The sequence below is a fragment of the Vanellus vanellus genome (genome assembly GCF_965231255.1).
Source record: "Vanellus vanellus genome assembly, chromosome: Z".
Lineage (NCBI taxonomy): Eukaryota > Metazoa > Chordata > Aves > Charadriiformes > Charadriidae > Vanellus > Vanellus vanellus.
This window is the reverse complement of record NC_138908.1, coordinates 58,399,530-58,427,226: the sequence shown is the minus strand read 5'-3', so window position 1 is coordinate 58,427,226 and position 27,697 is coordinate 58,399,530. Positions and strand designations below refer to the sequence as shown.

General features: G+C 37.6%; 1 protein-coding gene across 2 annotated transcripts; it reads right to left on the bottom strand.

Moving 5' to 3' along the window:
- Nucleotides 1–98: 98 nt before the first annotated feature.
- Nucleotides 99–27,697, bottom strand: PUM3 (pumilio RNA binding family member 3). Of its 2 annotated transcripts, none has more exons than XM_082497420.1 (18): nucleotides 27,634–27,697; nucleotides 27,137–27,237; nucleotides 25,409–25,591; nucleotides 23,257–23,392; nucleotides 22,455–22,530; nucleotides 21,614–21,707; nucleotides 21,326–21,392; nucleotides 20,598–20,772; nucleotides 18,788–18,891; nucleotides 18,210–18,288; nucleotides 16,344–16,442; nucleotides 15,163–15,216; nucleotides 13,512–13,592; nucleotides 9,268–9,410; nucleotides 8,265–8,487; nucleotides 7,091–7,178; nucleotides 5,092–5,182; nucleotides 99–605 (listed from the first exon to the last, which is right to left on the bottom strand). In XM_082497420.1, exons 2-18 carry the CDS (start codon nucleotides 27,225–27,227, stop codon nucleotides 476–478), a joined length of 1,914 nt encoding a protein of 637 aa, XP_082353546.1. In that variant the 5' UTR covers nucleotides 27,228–27,237; nucleotides 27,634–27,697; the 3' UTR covers nucleotides 99–475. The 2 variants fall into 2 exon arrangements, with proteins under 2 accessions (XP_082353546.1, XP_082353547.1); XM_082497421.1 differs by lacking the exon at nucleotides 27,634–27,697 and adding an exon at nucleotides 27,615–27,622.

Below are 27,697 nucleotides of genomic sequence, written 5' to 3'. Positions count from 1 at the left end.
CCTGAAGGATGAGAGCCTCCATCACTCCTTCATAGGCTAAGAATGGGACTTGAGTTGTTTTTCTGCTTTTTTTTATTTTTTTTTTTTTTGAGGAAACGAGGAGAGAAGGGGATTAAGAACAAGTGTATTTGCCCTGTATATAAGAATATCTCTAGAACAGATGCTTCTGTTTCTATGGTAACTATGACAACATACACACAAATTTTAACAAGACTCAAATCATTTTTGTGCAAGTTATCAGGAAAGATTTAACTTCTTGATCACATGTTCAGAAGCTTCCACTAGCTCTTAAATCTTCTTGATATTTCAATCTCTGAGAACAACCACAACAGAATGAGTACAACAGAAAAGTTGTTTTAGAAATTATTTAATTTACAAATGCATACACTGCTTCTCAAAACAAGCATGGTGTAAAAATTTTACCAACTCTCAGTTGGTTGCATTGATGCAAATTGTCTTTTTAGCTTCATTTACACTAGGAAGTCAATTTCTCCAGTAATGCTTCAATTCCTTTTACATTTTTATTCAGCTTCAACTTTGGGACAAGCTTTTTCAGTCCTTTTTTGACTGTATTTGCCACTTTTTGATCGGTGCTCCGGAGAAGGCTACAAGAAACAGGAAAAAAAACAAGGATGTCAAAGGTCAGCATGTAGTCACAGGAAAAGAAGCTCTCCATGTAAGGAAAGAATAACTATTTAGGAAGAATATATGGTGACCTTTTCACCTCCTATTAGAAAAAGACTTAAAACTTTCTGGAAAGCATGAAACACCAAGTGAGACCACAACCACCACAGGATAAATCAGACTGGAAGGAACTGCAGATCCCCACTCAAAGCAGGTTCAAACATTGGGTCAGACCAGGCTGCACAGGGCTACACCCAGTCCAGGCTTGAACACCACCCCACCCCCCCCCTCCCCATGCAGGAGACAGCCCAACCTCCCTGAGCCCTGTCCTCACCACTGAGCTGGCCTCATGGGGAAAAGGCTTCTCCCTCATCTCCAGCCTGAGCCTCTCATGTTCCAGCTTGTGCTGCTGCCTCACCCTCCAGCCACACACGCACTGCTGTGAAGAACCCAGCACTCCTCCATCCCCTCGGGTGCCGGGGATGCTGTTGAGTGCCCCCAAAGCCATCCCTTCTCTCAGGTGAACCAGCCCTGCCACCACAGCATCTCCTTCAAGGCCAAGGAATCCAGCCCATGACTATGCTGGTCACGCTCCACGAAACTCTCTCCAGTTGTTGATCCCTTTCTTGTCATGGGGGTCCTAAAACTGGATGCAGTGACGTACATCTAATACACATTGAGTACTTTCACTATTGTACTTCTGTGCTTCATTTGACACAGGACTACATAGACTTACTAGTAACAGTGAAATGTTCTTGGATGATAACACAAAACCAGCAGAGGTAATGGTAAACTTCATTTGCTTCTTCAAAATGATGCATGAAACTCCCTAAAAACTGTCATGTCTTCTACAGCCAATGTGTGCAATCCAGAACAGAATTACAAGATCGGCATACAAATAAACTAAGATTGGAAGCAAACAATAACACCTGTGTACGGGTACCAAGCCAGCTGCATGATATTGTAAGTCTTTACAATCCCTAGGATTCTTCCAAACGGCTCCCCAATTTGCAGCTACCTAAAAGCTTGTTACTTGCCTACTTTTTAAACAAGGATTAGACATAGCAAGCTGAACTGAGTAAGACAGAAAAAGAATTAATGTAGCTTAAGGTGAGATTTAAATTTTGTCTCCTTAGGACTCCAAATCCTGTGCGGGATGGCAACACTACAGGCAGTAAAGCACGGGGTGCCCATCTGACATCACTGTTTTCAGCTACTTTATTCCTAGATTATTATGACTAGCTTACTTGTAGCAGCAACTTCTGTTACGCTTTTAGCTACAGCAGTATTATTTAATCAAGAGGCCTTCTTTAAAACTGAATTAACACAGGTGAGGAATGACACTTTTTCAGCTTTTCTGTAAGTCGTATACCCCTGCACACAGCAAGATAGTCAAGAGTACTGAAAAGGATGTGCTGAGCACACTGGCATTTAACATGTAGAGATTCACACAGTTCACCACCAGGTAAAAAAAGCATACAAAATAGCAAGCCACTCTGGACTGCATTTTATATATTTATAAAAAGGAATTTCATCTGCCAACAGCTGTACATGTAAAGCTGCTTTCACACTCTTGGTATCCACAGATATTTCAAGACACCATATTTTTAATACAGAACATCTACATGTCTGATAATACAGCCAAAAGACCAACATAGGTTAGGTGGTTGGTTTTTTTTTTTTTTTAATTATTATTCTGAAAGATCTTCTAAGATCTGATAAGTAGGCACCTATGTATTTTGTGGATATAAAATACAACTTTTACAGGTTACAGAAATTACACATAGAAATCAATTAAGTCATTAAGTCCTTTGGTGAAGTATGTTTTTATCCATTTTCTACCCTAATGTAACACATCACTGACAATTTCAAAAATACTGTGGAGGAGTCAGATGTAGAAACATAAATAGACCAGCATCCATGACATTCAAGTATTTACAAGGCTTTATTTACACTAAGCTGGACTGTAATGTCTGCAAAGAGCCCTCTCATTACCTTCGGACTCTTCACACTTGTACTAGGTCAGAACAAGGCCCCACATTTTTTATAAAAATCAAATTAAAAGCAAGTTGGGCAACGAAAGGAGAGTGTCCAGAGGACACCAGGTAACTAATCAATCAAGCACATCCGATGAACTGCTCATAACTGGTGAATAAGCTTAAATGACTAGAAAGCCAAAAATCTTCAAATGGACTGACTGGGTAATTCTGAGTTTCAGACCTGCACATTAAGTGACAGATGGCTTCCAAAAGCCAACAACAAAACAAAAATCAATCATAGCTTCAGGGAGAACTGGCAGCGTCTGAAAATTACCTCTGTCTGAGCAATGTGAGCTCCTTTAAAACAAAAAAGAATCTGAATATTTTTTAAACTATTTTATGTAAAAAAAATATTGCGGTTATTATCTATACCAGACTAAATTAAATTTACCATTGCTGTATGATTTAAGTAACCTTTCTACTTCAATGCATGCACGTAAACAAAGATGAGATTAATTACTACATGTTAGCGAGGTAAGCAGGTGTCACACAAAATGGAATAAAAGCAGCTGGTTATGTTTACAGGTTCTCAGCTGCCTAAACAAAAGGGCATTATGCCTAATGAGTCATCAAGAGAAGTTCAAACTACAAAGGATTCAGATTTAATTAAAATTAAAAAAAAAAAAAAAAAACTCAAACCAAAATTCCATCAAACAAACAATCTACCCCCCCTACTTTTATCTCTCTTTCCTGTTAGGTGAGTTTCAGTACTTGTGAAAAATGTTCTACTGGCACTCTAGGAGACAAGCTCCCATGCGTGGTAAGAAAGCACGCTCGTCAAAGCCCCGCCCTGTAATGCCACGAGTAATAGCAAAGAGAGGGAAAGATTGACAGTCTTCATAGACTTTTCCATAAAATACACTGCTCCTGTGCTTGTTTTTACTAATAAGCAATTATTGCTTTCCTGTTTTTTCTGTAAGTCTTCAAAACCAATTAAAAGACTGCTGTCACAGTGACAACCAAACAATTCTGAAAGTGTTATACTTGGAAAAAAATCCACTAATTTACTTCGCAACTTTCCTTGGACAATCAAAATAGCTTAGTACATAAAGCAGCAACACCACATGTTAAATTAATCTCCTCAGCCTTGAGTTAGAGGAAAAAAGTCCAAGCATTAATACACTGTCAATGAGCAAGCCTTTACAACAAATCTTTACTGAACAGGATCAGATAACTTAAAGGCATTAGATGGATTGATTGAATTCTAAAGGCCTGTTATGACAGGCAAAGAAAAAGTGTTATCATTTCAGCAGCTGAACAATCTTAACAGTCAGACCCATATGACTACTATGATGTTACGTAAACAGGTTTTGTATATGGATTGCAACTACTCTTCTACTACCAATTCTTCTCACCAGTGCTCTGAATGACAATGACTAAACAAAGGTAGAATCAAACTCAGATTAGAAGTCCTATTAGTGAAAATAGCTTTTGATTCACCTTGCAAAAGAGCACCAATTTCAAAGTAGCCTCACTGTGAAGTCATAAAGAGCAGACGGAAAGCAAACAGCAAGGACTCTAAAGTAACTTTAGGAGAGGGAGAAGTGGGGCAGAAAAAAGGTAGAAGAGGTTTTTATTTTTCAAAATCATATTGTCCCTTTGAATCGTTTGCTGATTTTGCCTCAGTGCAAGTCTTTATGAAGAGCCAGCAGTGCAATGCTGACCCAGCAGTTCCAGAACACAGACCATACACTTTGGGCTAAAGACAAAACCTTGGGTTTCTATGCCCTGACACTGACAGATAGTTACACAGTGAAAACAGGGATGATTAACACAGCTGTTGCTGTTCCCATTTGATAAAACAAAATGTTAATGTTAGTCCCCTTCCTGTGGGGTCTTGCTAATCTCACTAGTTGCTCAGTTCACTGCTTCAAAGTTGGGAGCCAGTCAGCTCATCATAAGCCTTTGTATGGTCTATTGCAAATACTTTTTTACTTCAGTATGAGACATACTTAGGTTCTGTAATTAAGGCATGAACATAAAGCAATAAATTACAAAAAAAAAAAATTTGGATTCTTTTATGCTACTGCCAGTCACAGGTATTTCCTAGCTAATTATTTTAACGTAGCTATTTGTGGAGTGCTCTTTTGAGAATTTTATGCTTGTCAAACAAGACGTGGTTGGCATGATTTTAAAAATAAATTTGATTTTTAATCTTAAAATTTCCCAACATTGAGCTACTTCCTAGTACTGCAAAAGTCTGAGCTCAAGAAATAACCTATGGAAACTTTGAATTTTTCCAGTATCCTGTTCCATTTTTTGAATTTTTCCAGTATCCTGTTCCATTGCAGACCTACCAGTGGCATGAAAGACAGTACACATTGAGCAAAAGCCAGCATTTTGCTGGTAGAAATTGACTGATGTTCTCCGAGCTGTTCAGTAAATTAACACTGGAACCTAATCAGAAATAGCTATGTGCCTTACATACCAACAAAGAATAATGGCACCTCGATTTACTTCTGCCCAGGTCTTCATATTCTCAATACCAACACGTTCCACCAATGTTCTTCCAAAGCAAACTATAAAATGTGGGAAAGGAGTAGGGAGAAGAAAAAAAATTAAGACAGCATCTTTATACAAAGAAGCCTGTTAAAAGTTCTCTGTGGTTGTGATTTAATCAATACTTTTTAGTCATCAAATATTCACAAAGTTTTGCTCTCACGAAATAATTGACTATTCAATGCAATGAATACCTTTATAGATGTTTGACTACTTCCAAGTATTGCTTAAAATTAGTTAGACAAGAGTGGCACTGTGTGACAGTTTACTAGTATAAAGCAGGCAAACTTGCCGCTTCTTTTTTAAAAGGGTGTCAAAAGCTATTCATCTCTTAATGAAGGCATCCACTCCAAAGAAAGAACTTGGTAAGAACTGACATAAGACATAATTATATGTAATGTACTAATACATACACAATTCTGCTGACAAATGCTACATTTAAGCATCTGATTCTACAACTGAAGAAACAGAATTTGCACAGATGAAATTACTTAAAGCTTCACTTCTAATCCTTTATTGGTGCATAAAAAAACACTAGGAACCTTATTTCTTTCAGCTGTACTAATGCCACAGGGCTCTATTTCTTCATTAGCTTTTAAAGCTTAAGATGACCTGCAGATTTATTGGAATAATGGCACACGCAAAAGAGAACCTAAGCTGACCTGAAATCCCCAGCTGAATTTGAAGAATTGAACTTCAGCAAACCTGCTCTGACAAATTGTACGCTGACCTAATGTATCAGTAAGCAACCCAAAAAACCCCAGCCAACCCCAGCGAACTCCAACCTCCAAACCACTGAAGCTATTTTTCACTGTCACTTTAGATCAGAATTCCATCTGAAGAATAGGTCAGTTTTTATTCAACTTGTTCCCTATGTGCTAACAATTTGTTTGTTTTTTAATGCCAGTTCCATAAACTCAGATCAACAATTCTGAATGGCGCACTCTTTGGAGGAAAACAAAGAAACCAAAAGGAACAGCTTGTGTTCAAAATGGGAATTGCATAACTTTAGCAGAAATAAAGCCAGATAACTATTATCATCTCAGTTAGGCTAGTCTTTGAAAGACACTCATATAAAACTTCTTATTTGCACATTTTTAATCATCCACTTAAGTAGCAAAACAGCCTCCTTTCAGAAATATTTAATAAAGCCAAACTAACCATTTTTAAAGGAAACAGTGGATATCTGAATGTAGTAAGAAGAAAAAAAGTCTGACAATTCTACTAAGAAAAAAGCCCCCTAAACAGAAAGAAGTTCCCTCCAGATTATACTATGCCACCCCCACCTCCTTCCATTTTTTTAGGTTTTTGTATGAGAAAAAGTAATCTCTATTAGGATATGGCGATTCACACAACAAGATTTTACAGTTATGTAATAAAATAAGTTTAAAAGCTAAATTAAGATGAGAACATCTGTGCCCAATCTCTGCCTTCTGGGATATAAAATAGCAAAGATGTCCTATTTTTGTGCATGAATTATTGTAATAACAGCTATAAAGCATTAACCCAGCAGCGATAATGAACACAGTAAAGATTACAGTTTGGCTCACAAGCACTAATGAAACAAGTCTTTCTGTTAGAAAGACTTTTTCTATTATTATCCTTTAAATTGCTGCGTAATTTAGCAAAGCTATCAAGACATTTTAAGCACAGAAATGAACCCTTGTCCCAAATATACAGTAAACCCCTGAGAAAAAAAAAAACAGACCAGTACATGCTTTGCAGAAAAAGCAAATGTATCCTTGGCATTCTGTTCATACAACAGCTCACAACAGCAAAAAGACAGAAACAATAACCTTAGAGAGTATGTTAAATTTTCCATATATTAGTATATTCAAAGAAATACATGTACCAATCTTATTTTAGGTCAGATAACTGATTACGGTGAAGTTATAATTTGATCAACTAAAGCTGAACTTCCAACATACCTTCTTTTCCACTCTCTCTCATTTTTTCATCTTGCTCTATTAACCATTTCAAAACTAGATGGCCTGCTGGATGCTCTGCAATGTGAAGCTTTAATGGGAAAAAAAACCAAACCAAAACAAAATTATTTAATGATGATGTTTCAAAATGCAGTTACAAGTCTGTCCATAAATATTCCCGCTTGATTTATCCACTCCGCCCTCGGACACCACATCACACTGATACATTTAGTCATCACCTATGCAAATAGCGAGTACCTGAATACTTACTTAAACTGACCAGTTTATTTTTTTATCCCCTTGCCTGTAACATCTAACTTTCAGTAATATAAACCGTATCAACCAATGTTTCATTTGCCCCTCCCCAAGGACTTCGCGCTTACTGACCAGAATCTCTCGGTCTAGCTACCTTTACAAGAAGTTCCAGACTTTCCACATTTTCAGAGACTTGAAAATTCACTACAGTACGGTTCACAGACAACATGAATAGTTCTCATAAAATTCTTTGAAATGCCCATCTTAAAGAAGGGGAAAGACAGCCCAAATTCAGCACAACTACAAAAATCTGGAGGCCATCTCTCTTAAATATAGTGTACACAGCATTTTGCATTTTCCAGTCTACACACATATCTGATTGAGCTTAACTCAACAAAACAGGAGAGGCACACTTTGAAGAGAAGGTCATAATGTAAAGACAAACAGCTATTACTGGAAGGACAAACACCTATTATCTAAGATCTTTCCCTGCATGGAGATACGCATACCTGAAAGCTAAGAGACCCTATCATTCTCAGTATAAACAGTCAAATGAACTGTAAAAATTTACTAACTGCTTGACTGCATAGTGGTAACATTAAAAGAGACCCTGTGTAACATGACTGTCAGCTACCTTCCCACAAAGTGCTTAAACCAGTTCTGAAGATTCAAGATCATGTAGCACCTTGCTCTACAATTCAGACAAAATGCTGTCTCAAGCTTCTATCACACCAGATGCAATAATTAAATAAACTACGAAAGGGAAATGTCAGAAAACAAAGACCATGCCTAATCTATGAGTGCTATCAGGGCAGCACGTTGACATCTTATGTAAAGGAAAAAGTGAGCAGACTTCATTTTAGTAATATAAAATAAGCAAACACTCTGCAAGATCTCAGCACCTTGTCCTCTGTTACATTACCTGTCCATCATGGCCACCTGGAACCAGCTCTTCTGCTGCTAAATTGGCAATTGCATCTAGTGCAGGCTGGATGTCACCAAGAGCTGTTCTTAAGATATCAGCAACCAAGACAAAGGTAGCTTTGTCTACCACTACTTCTTGGGTATGTTCTTGCAAATATTCTAGCAAAGGTGAGGAAATGGCTTCCAGAAGTTCACGGCGGCGGAGTTCAGTATTCTTCTTACTGATGAAAGAGACAGCACATTACTGTAGAAGACTTGCTCTGTACGCACATCAAGCAATAAGAAATTCAGAACATATATGCTATTTGAGACAGCTCTAAATTATTGGAAGATCAAAAGAAAGCATTATTCTTCCCTCTGTTTCACATACAATTAAACACATGTTGCACACACATTTTAAGAACACATGGAGTGAGGAAGTGTACAATATTTAAAGCTGACTGCCAGTAAACCTCAGTTTTTTGTTGACAACGGTAATTTAACCTCTTTATTTTCTACTCAGTCTGTTATCTCAACTACTGAGATGTATTTCTTAAACAGTTCACTAATCATCTAAAATTGCTCCTTCTTCAAAAGCTGATAAGCATCAACGTCAATACCACAGAATGAATTCAAATTAACATTTTCCACTTGTATTGCTAGATTTTGAGAAGTACTTTTATGGAACTCAAAACACCAATAATGTATATTGAAAATTTTCTGCTACACCAAATTTTATATATGAGTTTCAACAAACAAGACCTCACAATTTTTGCTCTTTAGAAAGGGGATAAACTGCCAATCACCGATACATTGCTGGTCACCAATCATCACATACGAAGATTAAACCAAAAATGCAAAAATAAGGTCTACAGATTAACATATCTAATAATACTTATGTATTATTTATATATATTTACATTACTTAGATATATTACAAAGAAAAGCTGAAATTAAATCGATCACGACAGAAAGTTGCATTAACTCAGAGAAAAACAACTTAACCTTCACATCTGAGTTACCTATAGGCATTTCCATCGCCCTGTTGCAGAAGTGTGATGATTTCTGGAACAAAATGTGCAGGGTCTCTAGGACTTAGCAAGTACAGCAAGACCTTCTTTCCATATTTGTTGTTTATTATATTGGGCAAAGAAGCATTTATTTCCTGTAAAAGTAAACAAACAGCAAAAAACATGAATGAAATAATAGTTTTGAGCCATCAGTAATTACTGATTACCTTTCAAATGCAAAGCTTACGAAAGGAAAACTACATACTATGAGTAAGATTTACATCTGCTTGTAAAATCAAATAAAAAAACTGTAATCAGAATGAAAGTTGGGCGAAGTGAGAGAAATAAAAAAAATATTAAGGTTTAAAATGTGTTCATCAGATGTATCAATGTCACTGATTAGAAAACACGACAAAAGGACAGGATTTGTTTTCACTAACACATGCAAGTTCAAAGAACAACACAATGGAATGTCATACGCTGTACAAATATAACCTCAGGAAAAGTTACAACCTTAGCAGACCAGACATACAAAGGATCACCTACCACATGACCTAAGAGTAATCACTGATACCCCACGCTGACTTCCAAGGGAGCATACATAAACACCTAAACAGCAGCAACAGTCCATGGGAAGGAATAGTCGAACTTAAACTGATCACAGAACGTTCGCCAAGAAAAATTAAGTTTCAATAACAAAATAAAGCTGACTTCTGCTGGGAATATTATTTGCAGTTTATTTGAGCTTTAACCAAAAACACTGGCATTCGCCAGAGGTTAATCATTAGCTAGGAGCAGTGACTTTGTAAACTATAGAGTGGGGACCTCACACGCTTGTGCACTAACGTGGCAGAGGAAGAAATGCATTAATATGCAGAGGAGTTTTCTTGCTTATAGAAGCATGTTGCTATATTCAGATGGAAGCACCTATATTAGCTGTTGGTACTCAAATTTTTGCCAGCTTCTCAACAAATGCCCTTTCATAGAGAAACATGCACTTTATGCAAGTTCCAAGTACCACTGGAGAATCCTGAATACCATCCGGTTACTCTTGACTGTTACGATAATCCATTCCTGGCAATTTTTAATATACATATAAAAATTATGACTATCAAAGCAAAGGAGGGCTGTACAGAGCTTTGGGCACTTTAAGCATATTTTGCAGGCCATAGCCCTTAAACCCCCTTTTTTTCCACCATGAAAATCCTTCCAGCCATAGCTAGAAAAAGATAAATAGAATAATTTAAACAAATGTCACCTTTTATTAATATGGAGCTCAGTTGGTTACCTTTGAGGGGATGAGAAACACAGAAAGGTGGTTGAAAGTTGGCAGGAAATGGTAAGACAACGTTCTTATTTCAAAAACATTGCTTAAACCTAGGTGAAAATGAGTTTTTGTAAACTGAGATAAACATCACTTTGATGAAGCTCTGGAACAATGAATAAAAACCTACTACTGCAACCTTCATACTCCAGGCATGAAAAAAAAATAAAAAATCTTTTCTCCGAAAAATGAAACCCAAAGCAAAACCACATTCTGTCTTCTCAGTGCACACATTCAAATTCAGATGTATGTGAAGTTCATTCATCAATTAAATGGATGACACAGGTGCTGAAATATTTCAAAACTTAAAACAGGTAAAGAAAACATTTTGTTTAGTACAAATAAGCACAAAAATCTGCACTTCAAAATCAACCTATAACACAGCCATTTTGTATAAAAGATAATAAACATATTTTTCTTTAAACCTTCCAGAAGTGTATTTCCCCCACTGATTTAGACAAATTACAGAATTTGGCCGCTTTCAGTGCCAGAACTGTAAGAAAGTACCAGGAGAAACTCTAAACGACACAGGCATGCTGTGTCTTGTTGGCAATGTCTCCCTAGCACTGCCTGCCTGGAGTCCTCATGAAAGAGAGGGATTTCCTGCTAAAATTTCCCCGAATCCTGACATGTGCCAAGCTCACAATGTACAGTTCCAATCACATATGAAGGTATAAAGCACTAAACATATTATTTGGTCCTGGATTAAGGCTCTGTGGAGCTGACAAGACGATGAGAAGGAAAGACTTTCCTTGAAGGATTTAAAGACCTTAAAATCTTCCCTTACCTACAAATTCCCAGCCATTCTGCAAATCCACGTAAGTGATCAGTTTTATAATAATAAAAAAAAAGAAAAAAAGAAAGAAAATACCTGCCCAAACACTGCTTTTTCTCCTCCGCCAAACCTTTTTTATTTTCCTTACATTTCTTAAGCTAAATTTTACTATTGTTGGAACGATCATAAGTAGAAGGTGTTTTAGACAGAAGTTTAACTGCTCTTCAAGATAATTTAGAGAGTTGGATTCTTTTTACAGAGTACGCTTCAATGCTTGATTTCTAGATGCTTCCACCTCATCCTCTGCTGCTAGTTTTCATTCACCATCTGAAAAGCTGGTTTTGATCTTATCTGCTTTTTGTATTTCCCTTTCCCCTGACATCCTTTCCCTGTTCCCAACCTCATATAAACCCAGACACACTGATTCTGTATGTGAAGGGCACTCCTCCGTATTCACCTTTATTATTCTGTTGAGATTGATGCAGTAGGATGGCCAAACAGTAAACACACTGTTATCTCTGATCTCAGATGGTGGAAAAACATGGATGATTCAGGAATTAAATAACACCTTGGAAGCTCAGCTAAAGCCAAACACAGTATCTAAACCAATAAACCCTCCAGAAAGCAGAGTGCTTGTAACATAATGCAGGAACGCCTCAGTGATCTTTTACCACGACAGCTCTGATCCGTCAGGGCTTATTTGCTTGGAACCTGCCCAGAAGTTGTTAGATTGCAGACTGGACTCTGGAAACAAAACCCAGCTGTGATTATAGCTAATATAACCGAGAAAGGCCATCTCCACACTGGGATGCTTTCATCTCTCCACACCCATCAGAGAGAAACAGACTTATGGCCAAGTCTCCATGCTAGGGTACAAAAACCCAGTTCCCCCCTGTGCAAAGCTGCTCAATGGAAGAACTGCTCTTTTAAAGCAAGACTCATCATAACAACCTTCTCATATTCCTCCTCCACATGCAGAGTATTTGCCTCCTCTTTACCTCCCTGCCACTGCCTCTCAGGCATCAGTCCTAAAAGCTATAGCATGAGTACTAGTATAAGCACTTTACAACCTATGCATCGATGTTAATTATCCTGCTTGCATGAAAATTAATTGTGCACTATAAAGTCTCTTTTATCAGTGTGAAAACATAACTTCATGGTAATTTACAGAGTAAAACATCTTAGAAGTTATAAATTTTGCATGCAAACATAAACTTAAGTATAAACACTTTATGAAACCCTATTAAGTAATATATGGAAGGAAGGTGGGGAAACGGGGCATTCCAAAAGGAAGCAGATGCAGACTAGATCATACTATCCTTACTGTTCATTCTGCAATTCCATGTAAGTGAAGCAAAACAGGTAGAGTGTTCTCATGTTTCACATATCTATCTGTATCCATTTTGGAAGCAAGATAAAAATATTGCATGGATTTTATCCAGAATATTAGTTGTCATTTAATTATCAATATAGTAAACGTCAAGTGTTGAGAATTAATGCAAATTAATGCTTTCAGCATCCAACCAAAAGTCTCCAAGTACTTTTTCTTGTTTGAAGTCATGGTGTACTATATTCAGGCTTTTTGCCACATCCCTGAAAGTTTAGTATAGTTCACCTTGAAGTATCACTTTCCGAGACACTACTTCTGCAAAAGAGAAGAGCTAAATGTGCTAAACAACCATTTTTACAATAATAAGTTTGCACAATAATGACATTCTAGGACCGGGTGTTCTTGACATTTTAGGTTTGCTTGTAAAGTGGATAGGTGACATCCTCACTGTGAAGTTTTCCACCAATCTGATCTTTTGAAATACTAGAAGAGCTCAAACTTCTATGACAAAGACCTTGACGTTAAAGAGACTCCAGTCATCCATTAGCCAGAATGAGCATGTACAAAACGGGTAATTTGAAGCAAGCACTGAATCTACCTTAAAAACCTAATTCAAATAAATAACTAAAGAGAACATACCAAGTGCTGAAGTCTTCTATGAAAAGAAAAAAATAATCATGATACACAAATACAATGAAACAAAAAAGGTGGTAAGAAATTAAATGGTTTGAAAAAAAGTTGATGGATTCCTACTTCATCCTCCTATACACTGACAAACACACTGACACTATTTAGTAGACTACTTTAGGAAAAATTCAATTACTTACAGATATAATTAACTGTTTTACAAGTTTAGTGTCATCGATGCAATCAAATGCTGCCAGCAAGACCAGATGAGAAAATTCACCCTGCAAAGATGAGACATCAGAAACCACATGCAGTCAAGTTCTATGAATATACCAATTGACTTAGAATCAACATTTCTGAGAGTTTGTCTTAAAACATGACACAACATGAACCACAAGCAAATTCTGTCTACTATTACAGAATGAGAGAAGCCCAATATTTAGGTGCTCTCTGAAAGCAAAGCTTGTTAAGAGAACCATGTTGTTAAATCAAAGGTAGATTAAATTGATCCGCCATTGTAAGTTGAGATACCGTTTTATCACATCCAAGCTATTAACCTAATCCTATTGTTTAATTATCATTTAAAATCATAGGATTTGCCTTGTAGGAACATTACATACAGACTTTATTTCTATGGTGAATTTGCTTAAAACTGAGATAAATCACATACTGTATTTTTGGAGATTGCATCTCTGCAATGAGCCATACAGTCTCTCCTGCATTGCTAGAGAGCAAGTCTAGCACGTTCAAAAGGGGACAACCCAATTCGCTTGTTTGTCAGTGAGACTCTACATCCAAGTGAAGCCAGACCTTCAGTGCTCCAGTGTTGTTTTAGCTATTATTTACCCACTGTATCATATTTCTATATATCTTATAACAACTAATTTATTCTGGTACTAGAAAATTATGGAGAAAAACAATACTTAGACTAATGACCTCCAAAGCAGGATGCACAAGACAATCCATTGTGGTGCAGGACAATTTTTTTTTGTAGCATTAATAAATATATAAAAATAACCACTGATTACCTTTATCTCATCCCTTTAATTTTTTTATTTCTATGTATGTTTTATAACACATACTAGTACGGTAGAACATGCACATAATTTATACATAAATATGTATGTCTTAAGGATGCATGCTCAGGGTTGTGGAATCAAAAAGTTTGGAGACCACTGATTGAGACCACATCAACTATTAGTGAACAGAACAATGGAGCAGCCAGGAAGGCAAGGAGTTTAAAAGGCTTTACTTCACAGTTGCAGTTTTGCCCAGCACTATGAAACCTGGTTCCAACCATTACTCTATTGGTGCCGCAGTCTTAAAACGTACAAGTTACTCAGAAAAAAATTAAATACAGACTTTTTCCACTGTATGTCACCTCAGCATTAATTCATTTTGAAGCTCCGTAACATAAAAAATTATTAAGCATCTTATAAGAAATATACTCATTCAGATGGCCTTTCCAATGACATCCCCAACACATCTTAATTTTTGTTCCTATTCTGTACACGTTATTTTACTCCCAATCAAGAAAAATTAATCAATGAGCCATGTAAAAATGCAATATAAAGCTGGGCTCAAAAAAATAAAAGTAGAAAAAAAATTTAGGACTTAATTATAATTAAGTCAGCTACTTTAAAGGATAGTACTACATGTAGTGCCCACAATGAAGCTTCTCAATATGCCTCTAAATATTCCATTAAGTTCAATATATTTCATATTATCTAGTCCATCATCACTGTTTTAAACCTACTTTTATTAAGATCTCATAGTTGTTTCCAGTACCAAAGCACATTCAAATCAGCCTGTACCAAATCACTATAAAATAAATGGTTAATGAACACTCACCGTTGCTATTTTTTCAATATATGTCTTCATAGTTTTCACAATTACTTTTCTGTCCTATCCAAAAGGAAAGAATAAACTCAAATAAGCCTATGATGCCAGTGATTCTGAATAACTAAATTGTTATCTACACCTTCAAAAAAACAACCTTCAATTTGCTTATTAAAGCAACAGTTATTTACCAAAGTTTTACATTTGTACTATTAGTCAACACCTGGAAACAGTGTGAAGAGTTAAACCTGAACTGTAAAAGACTCGATCCCAGGGAGGTTGTGTGATATGTTTACAAGTTCAGCCCACCAAGTGGAGATGCCAAAAGGGGCAACTTGAAAAAAATAAAACACACACCAAAACCCAAACCACCATGAATGTTCACCTACATCTTGTTCATTACTTACAGAAGAAAAATGGACTTGAAATCTTCATTTGTAAAGAAACATTCAACAGGACCTGAAACTTTAAGTAGCAAGGACTCTAGCCTGTTGCAAAACCCCTTCCCAGCAAGATTTTTTTTTGGCAGAAAGTTTCCTCAGTGCTTGTACTTTTGGCTCTTGCAATCACTACTCAGTCTTCTTTAGATGCATTACTTCCCCTAGATCTCAGCGACTTCATACTTTTTTCTGCACTCTTTAACAAGCACACTATTTTCATAGATTGTCTTTCTTTTTTTTAATACAGAAAAAGATAGGAGGCATTAAAATATTTCCAAGAGATAATGGCATACATCACAGCTAAACTGTATCAGGATATTGTATCTGCAGAAGAAACTATAACACAGTTCCTATAACATTTTCTAAGTCTTGGCATTCCAAAGCCAAACATCGTTCCACATTATGACTTCTTTACTGTCCTCTCCCTACTGCCAATTTCACCTGCATTAAGAAATCCACAGGATGACTGAATGGCCAATGATCTTAAAATGGAAAAGCTTTACGTGTCATCTCCAAAAACTCTGGTAAAAATAAAAGAAGATGCTTCCACTGTAAAAGTTCTAATGAAAGAATTTGATTCACAAAAACCTGCTGCTTATATTTGCCAATAGGTAAAGTGGGGCCACTTTTTAACCTTGCTCCCAAATACTTAATTGCATCTAAATGTGTGCTGGCAGACATGTGAGCAATCAAACTCACAGTCTCAGACTGGACTACCTTTAGAGGACTGGGTAGACAGAAATGAAACAATACCTTGGGAGTACCATGCCATAAGCAGTGCATCGCTACTCGGGCTCCATCATGAGTGTGTGCCAGGTAGATGACAGCCTCTCTGATAGCTTCTATCATTTCCTGGGGAAGAAAACATGATAAAGCAAAAAGGTGAAAGAAAAGGCCTGAGAAATATCAAGGCGGGTAGGCAAGGGCATGAAAGGATTTTTTGTCTGCCCACAACAACATAGAAAGCATCACTGGCTCTACAGAACCACTCTCATTGCCTTGACCTATGAAAAACAGCCTCAAAAGGAGTCCAAAAGACTGTAAATGACGTAAGCTTTCTCATTTCAAAACTACTCATATAATCATCATATTAATCTTGTGAAATCACTTGCTTTGAAGCTTGTCAGTTGTCCTATTACAGACAATTTAGAGAAGGGTGCTCAGAACTGAGACTAAAATTAGAGGAGGCAAAGACAAACTTTCATTTAGGAAGAAAATCTTTGAAGGTGATGCAATTTATTTATACATAAGGGGTATTAGCCAGAAAGGAAGAACTAAAAGGTTATTTAAGTACCAGATGATGTTATAAATCAGATATGAAAAGATTCAGCCAAAAGTTAGTCTTCATCTGAAAGGAATAAGGTTCTGAAGCCATCCGACAAATAACACCATCAGCCAAAAAAGCAGAACCAAACCAAACCAAAAAGCTCCCTCCCAGGTTACTAGATACTACTTCTGTTATTATTGGATAGATTCCTTTGAAATGAAGCTCCCACCTATCTCTCCTTCTATCCCTAGCTGCTTCTTCCTTCCTTCCCTTAGCTCCCTTGGAACTCATAGGTTCCAAGCATTCTACCACTTATTTAGAAACTGCTCAGTCACAACACCATTGGTGTCACTAGCTACATGCTCAGGAAGAAACAGATTTACAAAAGGGGTTTCCAAACCCCAAAGAGAATATCCATCTGCTACTGTGTCTGCACAAAAAGTCAAGCAAGGATGAACAGATATGCCCTTAGGCCCTCGATTCACACAAGACTGTGAATCCAGAAGCATTCCCTGACAAAGCATGAAACCACACACAGGAATCTTTAAGATCTGGACTCAGAATAGGCCACGAATATTCCACCCTACTAGCCTTAGGTTTGGGTTTGTTAACAGTGCCAAAGAAGAGTTCAGGAGTCCAGTCCAGCAGAATTAGGTAAGAGACAGCAAGTCTAGAAGGTTCCATCCACCTGGCCTGGAGTGAGATGGGGCTGAACTGCAGAAACAGAGCCAGGTTGATGGACACAGCCTGAAGACAGGTGAAGTCAAGCACGACACCAGCTTATACAATGTCACATCATGCAGATGGATTTAGGCCTAGTTTTTGCACGGATGGCTGGGGTAAGCTTAAAACTGGAATTCAATAGACACATAGTGATACAAGCCATACACTTGGTTCAGGAGGAGGCAGAAGACAAAGTTGTGGATGCTGACAGAAGGGCACAATCTGACTGCATTTTGGTCAAGATTTTTTTGGACAATGGCTACGCGTGGTTAAGAAACTACACACTAGCTAAACTACTGGAAGCAACATCTCTGGTTTTAATTATTTCCCAGCTATTGAGAAGGACCATTTGGCATGGAGAGAGAAAACATCGAAGTCATTCCATTAGATTTTTTTTTTTAAATCAATTATCACAAACACTATTGTTTTAGTGTTAAAGTTTACTGTGACTGTAAATGTCCATACAACACTACTTCCCAATTATTTATCTAGAATCACCAGATGTGTAGAACTCTAGAAATGTAAGATGTGTTTTTTTGTCTAGTTAACTTACAACACTTTCACGACGAGATTAAAAACACTCCACTGAAAGGTAAAAGAAGACAAAAAACCATACAAAACATACTTACGGATCTTTGTTTAGGAAGAGCGTAAGTGAAAAAGTCCAAAAATACTTTATGTACCAGTGAGTGCTTTATCACAGCCTCTCTGTATTTGGGAAAAGAAAAATCAGCAAAAGTCTCCCACAAGTGATGGTTTAAACATAAATTAGCAATACTTCACTTGTATTTAAAAAGAAAAAGTTACACAGTGTGGTGTGCAGAAAACATAGTCATTCTGGATTAGATGTTTAGAATTTACAATATGTGGAATAATCTACCAAAACTTACAAATTCTTAAACCGAGCAAAATATTTTCTCCTAAAGAGCACTGGAGAAGCTTATCCAATAATGCATTATGGAAGCACACCACAGTGTGGGATTTCTACCAATTATTTGACTGGGGCAGGGGACACTTTAGTTTATACAAGGGTAGTTAAAACTAAGATAAGATATTCATTCACTTTTGAAAAAAACATAGTTACTTACTATACAATACAGCAATGTTACAGCTTGCAAGAGTATCAATATCGCTGTCTGTTTGTATGACAGAAACAAAATGGTTCATGACAGATAGTCACACCTTAAATCATTTTTTTTTCCCTTACTTTTGTGCCATTGGTGTAAGAATCTGTTTCATTTCATCCAAGATGGCCTCTCTCTTTTCAGGCTGAGCTTCTAACACTTTATCCAGTGTTGGGACAACTGGTGTCTGCAATGAATGCACAGAGGTTTGATCGTTCCCAGTAAGTACTGGAGTTCACAGAAAACTATACTCTTCGGTCCCTTTTCAACCAAAATTCATGAACGATATCACAAACAAAATTAATTTTCTGCAAAAGTAACAGCTTTTACAATTTTAAAAATAAAAAACTTATCTACTTTAAGTATGTCGGAAGCTGTATACTTAAGTTTCTACAAACTGAATATTCATTATTAGCAAACAAAAGCTACTTCTATGGTTTGAACTGGTTTTTGCCAATTACAGTCAGCCCTTCATGAGACTGTCAGGTAAAAGGTAAAACACACAGAACTGGCATTGTCATAAGGGACTCCTAAGCTAAGTAGAAATCCCGCATGACAGTATGCATACGTTAGGGGGGCAACACAGCAAGAAGTCAATGAACTGAGAAGTTAACCAAGGCCCAAGAAATTCCAGTTCAAGAACAGCAGAGAGGAATATATACCATATACCTTAAATACAGAAATACTTGCTAGTATCTCATCTAAACAATCACATTGGTAACTCTTGTAAAAGAATCTGTTGTTAGAAGAACAGCCTGAAAATTACAAGAAATGTACTTCTAACCATCCCTGCTGGGCAGGGATGGAGGGTGGAGAGTTGGAGGCGGGAGGGGAAAAAGCAAACAACGCATGACAAAACTCCAAGAAACTCCGTGTCTTGTTAAGGATTACCTTGTAATGTCTTATAAACCCAAATACTGTTGAGCCTTGGGTTTGGACCACAACGTAAGACTACTTGAAGCATTCATGCCAAGAATATTAGAATGATGGAAGCTAACACTGCACTTGATTTCAGAGGCTGTTTTACACCCAGTACAAATTACAGCCCACAAACACTGCAAGCATGCCTTTCTATTAGCGTTGCAAAATGCTTTACTAAATCTTGTAATAAACTTTAAAGAAAAAAAAAACAATACAGTTCAGAAATGAGCTGTTAGTTTCTTACACAATTTTAACTGAAATCTTGGGTAAAGGTGTGCTGTGTTTTACACAGGGGTGCAAAGTCACTCTAGTGTAGGTAATAATTGCATAAAACAGTTTTTTACTTTGTAGAAAATAAAACTATTTGTGCCTCTAACAGAAACCAGCTTTTCAAGTCACCAAGAAAGGAGAAAGGAGGTTGTACTTTTTAAAAAGGTTCCCATTGCCTGATGAGGGTCTTGAAACTAAATAGTTTCAAGAGAGTTTGGACTCAAGTCCTGTAGTCTCCATGGGAAAAGAAAACAGCCAAAAATTAAGCCTACATGGCATACCATATATAGAAACAGGCCCATTCTGTCCACATTCAGTTCTCACGAGATATAAGGCAGTTCCGACACAAAAGCCATCTACAGCATTAATGGGGAATTAAGCCTAAATCTTATCTCAGCTAGGATGACCACTACGTGCTAGGCTATGACACTACCATAACTGCACCCACATGATATTAGACTGTCTTTGATAAGCAAAGCTAGCTCATACACGAACATTCAAACTGAAAAATCACATTAATCTAGAATAGAAATGTGCAAGTAATCATAACATTTAAATGTGATAAACTAGACTAGACTACATTTCAACAGCTGACAGAAAGGAATTTAATCAAAAGAAATAGTAGGTACAACAGGTAAGGTATTACTAACACAATACCTTAGATGCTAAAACACCTTAGACTAGGAAGTATTGAAACATCACCTTGTAAACCTGGAAGGTGTTCCCATATAGTTCTTCTGTCAGCATATTCCTCTGCTCCAGAATGGCTTTGTCATTATATGCATATTCCACTATGGCAGATGCTTCAGCATGACGGAGCATTTTTTTCACATGGCCTTTGAAACTTTTTATTATTTCTGCAATTTGTGGTTTTGTCCTGTTTCACAGGGAAAGACAGATAGCAAGAGTTAAAACTATGGGGATAAGCTGACCTATCAATAGTTTTATTTTTGGAAGCACATTTAGGCAGTAAGTTTTAGCACAGAAGGTAGAAAATCTGGATCTGCCTTATGGCATTGATGAAAATATGGCAAGAAAGCCAGGAACCTGGAGAAATCATAAGGCATTTTGAGGGAAAGAAAAGAACCCAGTGGATAAATTCTACAGAATAAAGGATGCCTTCCTGAAACATTCAGCAGAGAAAACTTTTAAAAGCCAGTTTTTCATATACGGCAAAGACCAACCCTGAGCATGTACTCGAGCTTTTTTTGGCATATTTTTTCCTTGATGTGTACAGCTTTAGCTTTGCTTTTTGCACAAGGAAAACTGCAGTTAGCAGTACCAGACACTCTTCCGTCTCATCACTACTATAAATATGTTTCCAGAGACTTATTTTTTTATTCACGATTGATGCAATATAGATTAAGAGCAGCATTCACACTAGAAATGAAACAATGCAACACAGCTAAGCAAATGCACTTCATACTCACCCATACATAAGAAACTTCTTCACAATATTTCTGGAATATTTTGACTTGCTCAACTCTACTAGGCTATCTAGAAGGAGGGAGAAACTTTCAGCTGGTTTGATTTTTCACAACATTAGCTCTACAAAACAAGATGCCTTTATTTAAATAAGTTTTAAGAGCTCACTAGGAAAGATGCACCATTTCAGCAGAAAGTTAAAAATATTCAAGAGAAAACAATATGGCTTGTTTTAATGCATCCTAACAACAACACAGAAGCACACAGGTAAAATGTAAATGGGAAGAAAGTACCTTTCAATTCTTCAAATGTCTCTTGCCTTTGTTTCTCATTACCATACTGAATAAAGCACTGGATCACTCGAGTTGAATCATGTGCAAACGCCAGCTACAGGACAGACATTTCATTATCCTAGGCCATTTAAACATCATTATGCACCAAATTTATTTTAATGCATTTGCTCTTTGATATAGTTTTATGCTGCATGTAGCATGTAATGCCAATTATAAAAGTAGTTACCTGTTTACAACAAATTAAGTTTTAAGGCTTTTTACTGCTTTACAAGTACTCTATCAAACAAAATATAGACAATACTTGCAGTTATTGACAATTAAGGACATGCATTAAGGTTTTGATACTGAAAGAGAGCCGTGAAATGCTATCTCCTTTCCTCTTTCTAATTTCAGAGTGAGTGTGACGATACAATTCTACTTCGGCATGGGATACCAAGAATCTCTTCAAAATGCAACATGTATGTCACTACAAATTTATTCATTTCAAGAATTAGGCAGCAAGACTATAGCATAGTTAAGTATCAGGACATTACTCTGACTGGCTGCTTTTGAACTGCAGTTAACACAGAATTTCACTAGACTAAAGCTGCTTAGCAAAACAGACAGCCTTATAATAGGCAGCCGATAGACAAAGCATCCCAGGACTACTGTCCTGAAATCCAGGTGCCAAATGCAGCCCTTCAACCTTGTTTTTGTTCTTTTTTACTCACAATTTAAAAAAAAATCCCTGTAGCTTTTGGAAGAACAGGTTAGTACAATACTACTAGAAGTTCATTTATATTTCACCGCTCTTCAAAGAAGCTTTTGTGAACTTCTACACTATGGCATTAGTTTTTCTTACACTTTTAATTTTTCCATGAAGAAGCTTCTGTAATTCATTCATTAGCTTTTCTCGCTTCTCCTTATCGCATTTCTTCCTACAAGCAAAAAAAGTAAAACAATCTAAACTGAGGAAGCAACTTTTTTGTAGTATGTTTCACTTATATCTATAAATTAAGAAGCAAGACAGTACAAAGTAAAATTAAGTTAGCTCCTGCTAATCCAAATTTTCATTGTCATTCATTAAACCCGTAGACAGATATAATTAAGCAGATTCAGTTCCCAGAAACCAAACCAGATTTCCACACTTTAAAATTATTATTTTCTGAGCAACAATATTATTAAGAACATAAACTCAAATCTGCATCCAGAGTCATTTACAGATCCCAAGATCTGTAAGCATCTTACAGCCAAACCTGCAAAGCACAGCAAGTAAAATTAACTCCTCCTTCTGATGTGGGACCCCACCTGCTCAGAAAGAATAAACAAACCTCAACAAAAACCTCATACAGTGATCCCACTGCAAGACCAGGCTGAATCAGTATATGCTCTGTGCTTCAGGATTCAAAAAGTAAGAGAACTCCCTAAGCATTTACTCACAAATTTTAGCCTAAAATACAAGTGAGCTAAATCCAGACATTTCTAGCACCATGGGTCACCACACTCTGCTTGAACCATCTACAGCACAGCATGTAACATTATTATTCACCATGGAGTTCCACTGTGGAAATACAGTTTTATATAATTACAAGAGGAGAAAGAGAGTCTTCTTGCAACTTATGACTAAAAGCCAACAGAACAAAAGAAAAAAAAATCGTTATTACCTTCTGACAGTTTCCCATATTTGCTTTGATTTTACAATTATGTCATAATTACTTTTATCATTAAGTTGTCTGGTTTGCTTTAACTCCTTCCTTTTCTTTTTGAAGTCATTCCACTTTGGCTTCTTAGAATCCGACCCTGAAGGCAAAAATAAATACATTTTATATCATCAATAAAAGAGGAGCAATGTAAATCTCTATGAGTATAAACTGTGGTAGCTCTGTGACTTGAATTGCTAACAATTCAGGAGCTTTGCCAGCAGTTACCCAGCTAGCTGATATGAAAGCATAAATATTTAATAAGTATGCTAAGCTAGTAATTTCCACTTCGACAATACTGGAAGAACAACAAACAATTATTTTTCCTCAAAGCTCTGGCAAAGAAAGCATCACAAACCTCTTAATAGGTTGAAAATAGACTCAAAATGCACCTAGCAGCCTATGACTGCCCCAAGTAATTCTCCTTTTTAGTTCCCCCTGTACTCATACATACCTTTTCCCTCTCTCAAAAGAAGAGCCCTAACTCAAAGATAGACATCTGAAGTCTCAGAGAAAGGCAAAAAATTAAAGCCTTTTTACATGCTTAATCTTTTTACTCAAATTCCTTAAGCATGGGATTTTACTATACGACAGCTATACACTGCCACACAACAAACTCAGTTAAGGTCACTTTATGGAAAGCGCCACAAATTAGTTATGGAAAAGCTTCAAATATTTGATTTTAGTTTTACTTGTACCTTGACAAAAACCCATCGTCTCGTATTACATGGTTTCACAGAAGCAAGTCATGGTAACCATTACTCCTATATAGAACATCAGAGACACAGCTTTATATTTTTAGACCTTGAAGCACTGCTTGTTGGTATTTAGCAGCATGCACTTAACTGTCTAACCCATCCAAAACTCATGCTCTCTTTTTCATCACTCTCCTAAAGTAATAGTGACAAGCAAAAGCAGTAACACTGCTTTGAGAGCAGCACCACTGTGCAATACACAGCAGCTTTCAGTTATTCTTATAAACAACATTTAAAGGTTTGCTTCTGGTTGTATGTTGTTTTTTTTTAAAGCAGTAAATACGAACATTTTGTTGCTACAAAATTTCCAGACATCTAGTGCATATTCCATGTGAAGCCATTCTGCAAACGTGTAACAACAGCAACAATAAAATATTCAACACCTTCTGCTGTCCTTCAAACAACTAACATTTTTTCTGCAGGACTTCAGAATCCCTTACATAAGATTCCTCTTTTCATTTTACAGTGCTGTTTAAGTGTCACAGTAGAGCTTTGCTTCACAGCAGAGAAAGAAATAAGAAGTTCTCATGCATCAGAAAAAGTTAAAAAAGAAATCCATCTAAACAGTTGATAAAACTAGATATCTATTTAGCCTTTTGTGTACAAACACAGTTTATTTAGTCTCTCTGTATTAACAGGTTGCCCAGGGAAGTTGTTGATGTGCCATACCTGGAACTGTTCAAGGCCATGTTGGATGGGGCTTTGAGCAACCTGGTCTAGTGGAAGGTGTCCCTGCCAATGGCAGGGGGGTTGGCACTAGATGATCTTTAATTTCCCTTCCAACTCTAACCATTCTAGGATAAGCTGTAAAATGTGAAAAGCAGTAATAACAGCAGTGACAGTTTGGGGTTTTTGTTTTGTTCTTTTCTTTTAAAAAAGAGAAACATCTACATAGTTTGGATCACAGAAAAAAAATAATATAAAGGATAATCGATTTTGTTTCACGAATTTTTGTTCTCCAAATTTTATAGCTGGTACTTTTAGAACGGAGGATTAAGTATCTAAAACTGTCTATGAAAAACTCTGTATGAAAACTTTGTATGAAAACAGCCAGTTTCCAGCAAGCCACTTAATACTGTCATTAAAATAATCACAGCCTTATGATGGCATACCAATTGTTTAAATTTGCTACTGCATCTTTACTTTTGACTTCCAAGAAAATTTCTAACTGTTGATTCTCATGACTTTGGCCTCAGGTGAAATAATTTTTTCCATAGCAAAGATGAAACATGACATAAACTTGCAGTCATTCAGACAATTTGGAAAGGTGATGACAAGGCAGGGGGAAAAAGGAAGGCCTAGATGAACAACATTCCCAAAATCTAGTTTCCATTGATATCCAGGCTGAAAAAGCTGCTCACCTCCGTCTTCACCATCCTGGAGCTTCCTCTTCTTTGCAAGCTTTTCTGATTGCTGTTTATTCTTGAATTGTTTGACACTAGCTCTTCCAGGTCTTAACTGTCCTTTCACAAATTTCTTGGAAACAGATTTAGGCTTTCCCTCCTCGTCTCCTTTGTTAAGAATTTTCTTTGGTGGACCTGAATCTATTAACCAACAAAACAGAAATCAAAATGTTATCCTAAAGCTAATGTTGCTTCAAAATAACAAATTACTACTGTAACTAGATTTAAATTACTTTGCAATAACAATTATACATACAACAATAATTCTTACATGCTTCCCAAAGCCAATGTTTTCATTGCAGTCCCTGGGTGTCCCAGTTTTCCCCAAGGAAGTTTTGCCCAGGCATTATTTTCCAGGCAGCAGCATAATGGCCCAGGCATAAAAAGGGTTATTCTAAATTAAGAATTTCCCCACCCCTAACATCAAAGTCATTAATCTCCAAATAATCTCTTCACAGTATGGTCAGAGCTGTTTTGACATCATCTGTTTTAAGTAGAAGACAGCAAATACTGAAAGGTACCTTCTCAATCTTAACCCACAGCACTTCACATGCCCTAGTTTCAACTCTCAGATAAACTTTTTTCTTAATGTGAGAAAGCAAAGTCTAGAATCAAAAAATTATCAACTTCAGATTTTTAATTAAAAAGTATTTTAGGTCAATCAAATAGAACTGAAGGGCTTGCAATGCAATCTATCTAAAGCACTTCAGCTTCACTTTTTCCAGGTTATTTGCTCATACAGTCAGTATAGTTTTGACTGCAAGATAGAATCATAGAATGACTGAGGTTGGAAGGGACCTCTGGAGGTCATCTGGTCCAACACTCCTGCTCACGCAGGGCCACCAAAAGCTGGTTGCGCAGGACCATGTTTGGGTGGATTTTGCTTGTGTCCAAGGTGGGAAACTCCAACATCTCACTGGGCAACCTGTGCCAGTGCTCAGTCACCCTCACAGTAAAGTCTTTCCTGATGTTCACAGGGAACCTCCTGTGAACAGCCCAGGATCCAAACAGCCACCTTTGCCACAAGGACACACTGCTGGCTCATGTTCAACATTGTGATCACCAGGACCTCCAGGACATTTGCAGAAGCAAAGCTGCTTTCCCCCAGCATGTACTAGTGCATGGAGTTTTTCCCCCCCAGGTGCACCTCTCCTTGTTGAACTTCATGAGGTTCCTGTCAGCCCACTTCTCCAGACTGTTGATCTCCCTCTGAAAGGCAACATGGCATCTGGTATATCAGCCACTCCTCCCAGTTCTGTGTCATCGGTAAACCTGCTGAGGGCACACTCTGCCCCATCATCCAGATCATTAACGAAGCTGTTGAACAGGACTACACCCAGTATTGACTCCTGGAGTACGCTGATAGTTATGCCTCAAACTAGATTTTGTGCCAGTGATTACTACTCTCTGGGCGCAGCCATTCAGCTGATTTTCAATCTACCTCACCATCTGCTCATCCAGCCCATAATTCGTCAGCATCTATGCAAGGACCGTATGGGAGACACTGTCAAAAGCCTTACTGTAGTCTATGTAGACAAGATCCACTGCTCTTCACTCATCTACCAAGCTAGTAATTTCAAGACATAAGCTCACCAAGATAAAAAATGAAGTCCGAGCATACCTGTGCACAACAATAACCACTCTGGCAGGACTCCTATTAAGAAGCCTTTGCCTTCTTACCGTTACCTTTTTTAAATTTCCTTTTCCCATGTGGCACTTTTCCACGAGGTGCTTTTCCACTCTTCCCCATGAACTTCTTTTTACCCTTAGCTTCCATTGTGCCAACACTGCAAATGAAGTAACAGACAGCATTACTAGACCACCGTGGCTCCCTTGAGAACCATGTGAGGGAAAGACTCCCTGCGCTTCCCTGAACAGAGGTTAACGCGCTTCTCAGTGGCGGTCGCCCGCCCTAGGTGGGTGGTGCGAGACCAGAAGAGGTCGCCCACAGACCAGTCAGCACGGAGGCTCAGCTAGGCAAGACCGCGGTTCACCGGGCCTAGGCGGCCAAGGCCCCGGCCCCGGCCCCGGCCCCATTCCCCAGGGATCCCTAGACCAGGCCCAGAGAGAGATAGAGGACACAGGGGTGTCCCGCGGTAACCATTCTCTGTCTCTCTGTCTCTCTGTCTGTCACCCCCCCGCCGCCGCCGCTCCCAACACGCACCGCCAACCCCAGCGCTCACCTCACACGTGCCCACCAAAGCCCGTGCTTTGCGGCCCCCTCCGGCAGGCGCGGCTCCCCATTGG